The following is a 9,878-nucleotide window of genomic DNA, read 5'->3' on the forward strand; positions in this document are numbered from 1 at the left end:
GGTGTTTCTTTAAATAATCTTGATTTGGCAGATTTTAATGTCTCTGATCACAAGGCTGTGACTTTCCATACCTTGCTCCCACTTCCTGCCCATAGGTCATCTACTTTTATCCACTCTCAGCCAGCAGTTTATGTGATAAATTCTTAGCTGCCTCTACTTGCAATATCCCAAATCACAATGGTCTTTCTGTCAATGATTGACAATGACAAGTGATTTAAGGAGGCAATTTAGGAGAGTTGAGAGAAAATGGAAAAAGATAAACTCACAATATCACTTGATATTCTTAAAAGCTGGATGTTAGCCTAGCAGCAGTTGGTGAAAGAAGCAAGGTATTTATATCTCTTAATCTTAATTAGTAGCATCTCCTGAAGCAACCCACACTTGATATTCTTGTTTCTAACAATTTTAGACCAATCTTAAATTTACCCTTTTATCTTCATTTTTAGAAGTGTGTTGCCTCTCAACTGATCTCAAATGTGAAAAATAGTAATATTTTTGAGAAATTTCAATCAGTATTACATGCCCAGCACAGCATAGAAACAGCTCTTATTAAAATTGCTAATGACTTACTGCTGAGATAATACTTAGACATAATGTTAATTTCCACTGATGATATCCATCTTTAAATTACGCGGACTGGTGGCAGAAAATTTCCCAAGTTATGGCTTGTCTCTGACATCAAATGCTGGCTGTCACAAAACTTCCTCCATTTCAGTGAGTCCAGATCTTTGGTCCTGTTATCAGCTCCCCAAACCTGTTCTGTGACTTGAAAAATAATCTTGGTAACCTGTCCGCCAATGTCAAGCACTCTGCCCACAATTTGGTTGTTATTTTTGACTCTTTGTTTCAACATCCAAATCATGAAGGTAGTGCAATCATGCGTCCATCAGTCTAGGAATATTACAAAAGTTAAACTTTTTTAAAATCTCAAGCAGACCTTGTGAAAAAAATATTATACATGCTTTTATTTCATCACATCTGGATTATTGTAACTCTCTGTACTCTGGGCTCAGTCTCATAAATCATCTTGAGTCTTCAGCTCATTCAGAACTCGGCTCACAGACTTTAAACGAATTCTAAGAGACATGACCATATCACACCCATACTTGCAAAACTACACTAGCTACCTGTTAGACAAAGAATTAATTATAAAATTTTACTAATTACTTAAAGCCCTACATAGTTTGCTCCAATTTACGTCACAGATTAACTTGTACCCTTTTAACCATAGCTGCTGCCTGCGTTCCTCAGGTAGGACCCACCTTACTGTTCCCACAGGCCACCTACTAAAGGAAAATGAATTCTCTGTTGGAGCCCTGCTGCTATGGAACTCCCTGCCTGAGGAAATTAGGTTAGCAAACTCAGTACCCTCTTCGAAATCAATCCTCAAAACTTTTACAGGAAGGCTTTTCAACAGTAAATTCGCTGCTTATCTAGTTTTACCTGTTTTTATTGTAGACTTTTATTGGGTCCTCCGTTCTATGTTTTTGTTTAAGTCTTGGTTTTAACCTTGCTCCATTTATATATTTATGTTTTTGTTTCTTATTGGTACTTTGTATTTTAACTTGTTTTGTAAAGCAATTTGTCACTGTTTTGAAAAGTGCCTTACAAATAAAGTTGACCTCCAGGTAAACCATGTCTTCCGTCTCAATGGCATTCCACTGGACATTTTCTTGGACTGGGGACCTCAATTTATTTCCGAGGTCTGGAGGCTTTCTGTGAGGCTCTTGCTGCTAGTGTTAGTCTTTCCTCTGATTTCCACCCACAGACCAATGGCCAGATGGAGAGAGCAAATAAAGACCTTGAGGCTGCACTACGGTACATAACTGCTACCAACCCCTCATCGTGGAGCTCCCACCTGACCTGGACTGTGTACACTACCTGACCAACACTGCCATAGGTTTGTCCCCATTTGAGTCCTCTTTGGGTTATCAACCACCTCAGTTTCCCTCGCAGGAAAGTGAATTAGCAGTTTCTTCAGTCCAGCTGCACCTCCAACACTGCCAGAAAGTTTGGCTTTCTTCCATTGGACCGTTTGTTGTGAAACGTATAATCAATCAATTGGCTGTCAGGCTTAGACTCCCACTGCCTGCCCTGCTCCACCACCAACTCTGGTCCAGCTTCCCTAAACCTCACCAAACCAACTCCTCAATAAAACTGCTTTTGAACTGTTGAAAATCTCTTGTCAGAATCCTGCTTTTGGGTCCAAATTTAACTTAACCTAACATTGAACACATTTCCATGGCCTCTGATTGGATGTTTGAGGCTGCTTCTTTGTAAATATGTGAAGCTTACCTATAAATCCAATCAATAAAAAACAAAATAAAAAAAAACAATTAGGATTCCAGCAGTAACAGGGACAGTTTGAAGGACTTCATTTTTATTCCAGGTTTCATTCTCAATACGTTATGGGTTCTGCTTGCCATTTAATTATACTATGTCCGTCTTACCTCGTACCATAGTGGCAACGGACTGACACCATTTTGATATTGATTAGTCCATTCAGCATGCTGATGATGTATTTTATGGATTCATTGAGTCACCATTTTGACTATGTCTAATGCTTCTAAACCATTTTCAGTACAATTACCTCAAGCGGATATAATGCTTTTCTCCCCTCATCACTACTGAGGAACATTTTGTACAGAATTAGGGGAAACATATATCACTGCAAAAGAGTATCTGATCAATGATAAGTCCAGATCACATTGGCATTGCCTTGATTGGGACTGTCAGCATTTTAAAGGATTCTATAAAACCCCAGCTTAGCTTGTTTTTGCCTTCATAAGACCATGTGATGCTCAGGTTCAGCTTTGCGGAGTGTGAATTGTGAGGCTTTCTTGTGCTGGTATTCGAATGTCTCAGCCTTTTTGGACTGCTGTTCAGGGTAGATGTACCACATGACCACACCTGAGGGATTGATGGATAGTGTAAACTCTGTGGTGGCGTTCAACCCTTTCACTGTCGAGCCAGTAAACACATCATAGGCCTAAAAGGAGGAAAAGAGCATATTTTAGGATGACGAAGACAAGGTAACTCACATTTGATGATTTGAGACATAATTCACCAAATAATGTCTTTAAACGCCCTTAATAGATGATTAGAATTAATATACTCAGATTCTCGGATGGAATATTCCAATGATATTTCTCTGTTATCAGTATTTTATTTAGACCTTGTGATTTTATTCACATTTATTTTTAATCTTTTGTAAATCTTTTGTACCTTTTGTCATTGTAATATAGTGACTGAAGATTACAGAGAGAGTAGAACAGAATATTCATAACAATTCCACATCAGGGTCAACACCCTGCTCAGTAGTGTGTGCCAACACAAAAGGGAGCACATACGCCACTCCAGTGTTATCTACAATTACTGCAAGTTTCCAACCATTAAACTAGAGGCTTAAATGTGATTGACAACATGACTGAAAAATAAAATCTAATTAAATAGAGATTGTAATGCATCAGTGCATACTTTGTACAGTCATATTTATACATCATCTAATTAATACCTTACTGAATCACCTTTTATTATTATGAACAGTCACCAACCCATGAGATAATGCAGCTAAATACCAGTTAAAAGACAGAAAATAACCTCCAGGTGACCAGGTATATCTATATTTATCTATAAATAATGGAAACGTGGAAACTGTGAAAACATTGTGGAGCACAATGTAAAATAAGACTTGTATGCATGAGTCTATCTCCCTGGTGCATGCTGGAAGGATTCCTAGCACACCTTCCTCATGTAGGTGCGTTCACATGATCAGCACTGATTGGCTGGTCATGTTGTCTTTTTCTTCAAATAAGATCACAGTGTTGTTCAAGATAAAAGAACTGATTAGCTAGATGAGAATTAAACCCCACTAATTAATTGAGCCGGATTTCACTTCTTGCTGGAGAAACATTCTGCTAGGAGGAGACCTCTGCAGACAGTCATGGTATGAACCGGTATCTATTCTTTAAACAGGATTTCCGTTGCTTATTTGCTTATTTGTATTTGTATATATTTTGACTTCTGTGTATCCTGTTCCTATTCCTTCCTATATCTCTGTTCTGTTTCTTGTGTTGCTTTAATGCTAAATGTCCTTATTTCTTTTCCATCCAGCAGTCCAGCACCCAAAGATATACAGTAGCAAAGCCTAACACCGGAGAGGCTGGAACCACAGAATATTTGTCGTTGTTTCTTGATAGATGACCGAAACAGGTAATTGATTATTAAAATTGTTGATTCAATTTTCGGACTGACTAATCCATTAATCAACTAATCCTGTCAGTACAAAGTTAAATACACAGGGTAGGACGCAAATGGTGTATAAACCTCATAGTTGCCAGCTTCATAATTGAGTTTAGCCAGAGAGGTGTGGTAGAGGTAGGGCATGTCTGTCCTTCGGCTCAGGAACACAAGGGTGCTGGCTGATTGAGACAGAGGCCTCCAGTGCACCTCAATATGACTCTTCTCCTGTTCATCAACATACACGCATACACACACATACACACACACGCCAAATTTAAAAAGCAAAATATGAGCTTCCAAAATTTTCTCCCACATCACTCCTGATGTTCAACTGCCTTCAAATTAGCATGTTATTGTGTATGTTATTTCCTAGGCTTGTTCGTTTACTTTAAATAAGCTAATGTCTCAATGATGATGATGACCTGCAGCAGGCGTCTTCCCTGGATACCCATGGGGTCCTGGTTGATGGCAATGGCCATTTTATTTTGCAGGATGGACCTTGCGCTGTTGTCGAGGTGTCGAAGGTCATTAGACATGATGAGAGGTGCCGCCATTATCGCCCATAAAGCCATTTGAGAGCGAGCCTGATCCACACTGAGACCAAAGTTGCCAATGATAAGCTGAAGAAAGATATCAGAGGTATGTGAGTCATGAAGAGACATCAAAGAAATGGGTCACCTGCAGTGAACATAAATATATGACACAGAAGAGCTGACAAGAAGAGAGAGGGAGGCTCCTTAACATTACTGCCACACATTACTCAGTCATCCTTGAAAGCAAAGATCATAGGTTTGGAAATGCCTTGTTTTCTTCACCTACACTACAACACAAGACCGCTGGTTCAGGTTTGTCCAGCATTTTTTTAAAAATACCATCTTTTCATGTGAAACACAAGAGTTAGTTTAGATGGAGCAGCCAAGAGGTGTGGGTTTAAATTTAACAACATTACTGTAGACACTGCCTCAGCTACTGTTACAGGGAAAGGATGACTTTAGCCAAACTTGGTCACAACACAAGCTACCTGTGCATCATATGACACGTGTATACATGGTTCATCAAGGTTTGTTTGCTGCTGGGCAGTATGAACCCAATCAAACTAATTACAAAATGCACTACAGAGAATGTCCTTCACTATGCTTTGGAACAAGGTCACCTTGGATATTAAAGCACCCTGAAAGACAGCAGTTAGGGTTCTGATTGCGCCTATGATTAGTTGTGTATGAAGACTTATTCATCATACCATGTCAGGGTCATTCCATCGCCCAGGCCCCGCGGCCGGCTGCAGATCATCCTGGTTGTTGGAAAACCACTCAATGATGCCCTGCACACTGTCCCATGAGTCCTGGATATCGTAGTAATTCCTCCACAGGTGACAAATATCCCCCAGCAGAGAGTAGTTCACCTGGTAGGAACAGGAAAACAGACTTAAGGGTGCAAACAAAACTATCACATACCTTTCTCTAAAGAATTATTCAATCAACAACAGTGAAAACATTTTAACAAGACTAAGGAGTCCACAGCCATGCCAGCAGCTCTGTGAGGCTGTACTTAGGCACAGTGCTGCTTTGAGTTAAACGCTAACAAGGAATAAACATGCTGACAATGATGATGTTAACATGCTTATGTTCAGCAGATATAATGTTTACCATGTTTACCATCTTAGCTTATGGTTAGATGGTTCATGTCATATAGGATGTGAAAGACTCCCATGTTAACGACTTGCGAGCGTTCACATGATTTGACAATTCCAGACGGTTGTGTGAGGGTTAAAAATACTTGCACTGACAATATTACACCATTACATCGAACAACAGTGTTTGGCTGATGTGAGGCCTCAATGTTTGTTTTGTCTTCAGGCACTGTAAGCAGATACATCAGAACTTTCTTGCGATTCTACCTAACACATTACTTTTTGTACATTTTCTTTTTTACTTTTTTACTTCCTATTTTCTTGTGCATGTTGTGCAATTGAGACAAAGCAATTTCCCTGCAGGGATCAATAAAGTTTTTCTGATTCTGATTCAGAAAAGTTTCCCAGTTGTAATGATGGCTTGGATGTTGACGTGAATGCTGTTTAGAAGTGGGAAACTGGTGACTACGGTAATTCTGATATGATGTGAATACAGCATTAGCATGTTAGCTTAGTTTAGTATGTTAGTATGCTAAAACTTGATAACTAGCACTCAATATGAATAAACTTGTTTCAAGGATTCTTTAGTTTCAGTGCAGCGATGGCCGTTATCCAGTCTTGTTTCAGAGTATTGGCACAGTTCTGTCCAAGTCTCAATGACCCAGCTCCCGGGTTTGACAGTGACTTAGTGATGACACTGACATTAGGTGGAAGTCCTCCCAGATAGACAGGCCAACTGCAGGAATAGGCCATTGGTCTGCCTGTAGCATTCAAAGCCTTGGACATCAGAGGGTAACCTGTGTGACAGAAGGTAAACATTAGCTGTGGCTGGTCCATGATCTCTTCTTGTACTAAAGAATTTTAGGTTTTCAATGACTTCCTTCAATGTTTACACCTATAAGTCACAAAATGTTCCATATATTAGTAAATGCTCTTACCCAGCATTTGCTCTACAGGATTAGAGTAACAGCTGTCAAACTTCAGATAGTCTACCCCCCAGCTAGCAAAGGTCTGTGCATCAATCTCGATTTTGTCCAGTGTGGTGCCAGGGAATCCCATACATGTGTGAGAACCCATGTCTGCATAAATGCCCAGCTTCAGTCCACGGTCATGGATGTACCTCGCCAGTTTTGCAATGCCCCCTGGGAATCTGAAGAGAAGCAAACACGCAGTGTTACTTTACAGGAAACTAATAAAAACATGACTTCAGAGTACAGAGACCTTTCAGTTACACAGGCCTTGTTTACACTTAAAAAACCTGAATGCATCGTTTTTGGTTTTACTGTGTTAGATGTATATCTGAGTAAGCCCCAACAGACGATAGTCCAGAGGGAGCCATCAATCAACCACAGGTGTTTACTAATCACTAAAAACAGCACAAGGAGAAGAAGACACCTTCCTGAATAACCTTTGCTCAAACACTTTAGCTAGATGACAGTTAACCAGTAACATAGCCATTCCCAACTTGAGTGTCCAGACCAATAAATCCAAGGGTTTGTGAGATTTTATTTGAGGGCTGGATATTCTCCGAGCCATACGTGGACATGGACAGCAGATAAGTAGCTGATTCTGTTTATTCTGCATTAGATGTCTGTATGCAGGAAAGTGTTAACATAAGTTTGTCATCTCAGATACCCGGATCATGGAATATTTGCATTTTTTATTTTCTTTCATGAAATACTGAATTATCTGACTTCAGATCTCTAAATATTATTTAAATAAAACAGGAAAAAAATGGTTGACCAGTTCCTAATACATAAACATATGCAAATGGTGAAGACAGGTCAGAAGTAACTATGCCTTAAGGAGTCACAAGGGGAAAAGGGTGAGAAATAACGACTAAACACATACAGGTACAGGCACGGATCATTTCAGTGCCGTAATCATCTTTTATACTTACCCACACCAGCACTTACTGAAGTAAATCCACCTGGGTATTTTGCTTTGGCAGACAGATGCATTCGCATCATTTAACACCTGGTTAGAGTGTGTCTCAAAAAAGCAATCAAATAGTTATTCATCACCCATCTCTAATGTTTCTTGGCTTTCAATAACCTACAGCTATCAGATCTGCCAAAGAATGTAAACTGGATTTGAACATGGATTTAGGTGAACTAAATACACAGTACCCAGATTCCGTCTATTGAAAAAGGTGTACTTTAGGAGGTCATCCAAATATTTTAAAAGAAATTAAACTGTCTTTACTCCGGTGCTTTCAAGAATAATGACTGTATACTAATGAATGTTGATGGAGCATAGTCATGCTGAATCTGCAAAGTGAGAAAGGTAGACCACCTGGAGGGTTCGGGCTGCAGCCTTCCCTGTTCGTCTCTCAGCATGGACATCCAGCAGTCATCTATGATTACATACTCATAGCCCACTTCTTTCCAGCCATCCTCAGCCAGGCGGTCAGCCATGTCTCTGAACAGATCCTCACTGTGGACAGGATGGACAGAGGAAAAGAGGAAAGAGTTCATCAGTTATGTATGAATCACATTTATGTATTTTTTTTGTTTTTGTTTTTGTTTTTGTTTTTGTCTGCATCCCTCACATTGTTAACTTCATGTAGGTTGTTATATGTTCAATCTAGTAAGTATGTCTGTCCAATAGTTAGCAGGGTATTTCAAATAACACTTAACATTTCAAGATTTCAATTAAATATGGTGGAAGGTTAAGTCATTGACCAAGGTAGAATTGATTTTTGAGTATGTGAATAGCATCACGACGTGGCCAGTTATAAGGCACCTTATGTTTCTACTCATAACTCATAACCCAAGGCATTTAACCTTGCAGGATCGTTAACATCTTAAGAGTCATTGCGGTCACACGAGTCACCAACCCACTTGGCCATCATGTCAGTCATTGGGGTCACATGAGTCATTGTGTGAATGGGTGTTCAGCTGCCTGTGGAGGGATCTCACGAATGCATTGTAAGTGGCTAATAAGTGGTGTTGTAGACCACCTCCTCTGTTTAGTGAAAGTTCCAATTTCACATTGATGGGTTCTTTCAATCCTCTTTCAAGCCATCATTCTTCTCTGGCCAAAATGTGTACATTGTTGTCCTCAAACGATTGTCCCTTGTCCTGCAGATGTAGGTGGACTGCTGAATCCTGACCTGACAAGTTGGCTCTCCTGTGTTGTGCCATGCACCTGTGAAGCGATTGTTTTTTTTCCTAGAAGTACAGGTCTGTGATTTCTTTGCTGCATAGAACTGCATACACTACATTGCTCTGCTTATGTCTGGGTGTTTTGTCGTTAAGATAAACCAGCTTCAGCCTCAGATTGTTTCTGAGCTTGAATTGCAAAGGGATGTGGTGTTTGTTGAAAATCCTCCAGAGTTTTCAGATATTCCCTCAATGTAAGGAATGTTGTTGTTGGAAGTTGTTCCATTTATTGTTGTTCTCTTCTCTGTCTGTTCTGTATGTTTTTGTGGGTTTTTGTTTGGGCCTTTGTGGGTTTTTTGCTTCCTTGATGTGTTTTTTCTCCTTTCTCTCGGTCCTTGTGGGCATGTTCTGCACCCAATAGTGTAGGGTTCTTATAACCCCCAGTTTGTACTGTAGTGGGTGATGAGAATCAAGGGATTCATACTGATCTGTGTGTGAGTTTTCTGTATACTTCAATATTTAGGCTTCTGTAATCTTCAATGTCCAGGTCCTAGACTGTGATTTGCACGTTGAAGGTGTTAGATCTAGCTGTTTTATTAATCATGCGAATATTAGGAGCATGCCAAAGATATATGCTGTTTGCATACAGAGTTTATTGTATGTACATAGAAAGGCATTGGCTAATGAAAACAGGCCATTCCGTAGGCGATGTCTTAAAGATGACAGTTGATGGACACCATGCCACGAACATAAAAGCGTTATCGGATTAGTCATGTAAGAACTCTTTCTGATGTGCAAAAAGATAGATACGGAAAGAACATCATGTAAAACAATATTTTGCACTACACCCATACTGGGTCGTGTCAGAAGGATAAGACAAAAACAAAACATTCAGAACAAGC

The 9,878-nt window shown here is 39.7% G+C and overlaps 1 protein-coding gene across 6 annotated transcripts in view; it reads right to left on the reverse strand.

Moving 5' to 3' along the window:
* Positions 1-2,360: 2,360 nt before the first annotated feature.
* LOC120784719 (alpha-N-acetylgalactosaminidase-like) overlaps positions 2,361-9,878 on the reverse strand; it is an 11,830-nt gene continuing 4,312 nt past the window's right edge. For 4 of the 6 annotated variants that reach the window (XM_040118752.1, XM_040118747.1, XM_040118751.1 and 1 more), the window contains 7 exons: positions 8,168-8,308; positions 6,811-7,022; positions 6,575-6,669; positions 5,483-5,644; positions 4,665-4,862; positions 4,327-4,467; positions 2,361-2,989 (listed from right to left, as the gene is read on the reverse strand). In XM_040118752.1, coding sequence (XP_039974686.1) covers positions 2,783-2,989; positions 4,327-4,467; positions 4,665-4,862; positions 5,483-5,644; positions 6,575-6,669; positions 6,811-7,022; positions 8,168-8,289 — 1,137 coding nt within the window. In that variant the 5' untranslated portion in view covers positions 8,290-8,308 and the 3' untranslated portion in view covers positions 2,361-2,782. The remainder of the gene's footprint in view (positions 2,990-4,326; positions 4,468-4,664; positions 4,863-5,482; positions 5,645-6,574; positions 6,670-6,810; positions 7,023-8,167; positions 8,309-9,878) is intronic. The other 2 variants (XM_040118748.1, XM_040118750.1) reach the window with 2 other exon arrangements.

Source organism: Xiphias gladius, chromosome 22, assembly GCF_016859285.1.
Source record: "Xiphias gladius isolate SHS-SW01 ecotype Sanya breed wild chromosome 22, ASM1685928v1, whole genome shotgun sequence".
Lineage (NCBI taxonomy): Eukaryota > Metazoa > Chordata > Actinopteri > Istiophoriformes > Xiphiidae > Xiphias > Xiphias gladius.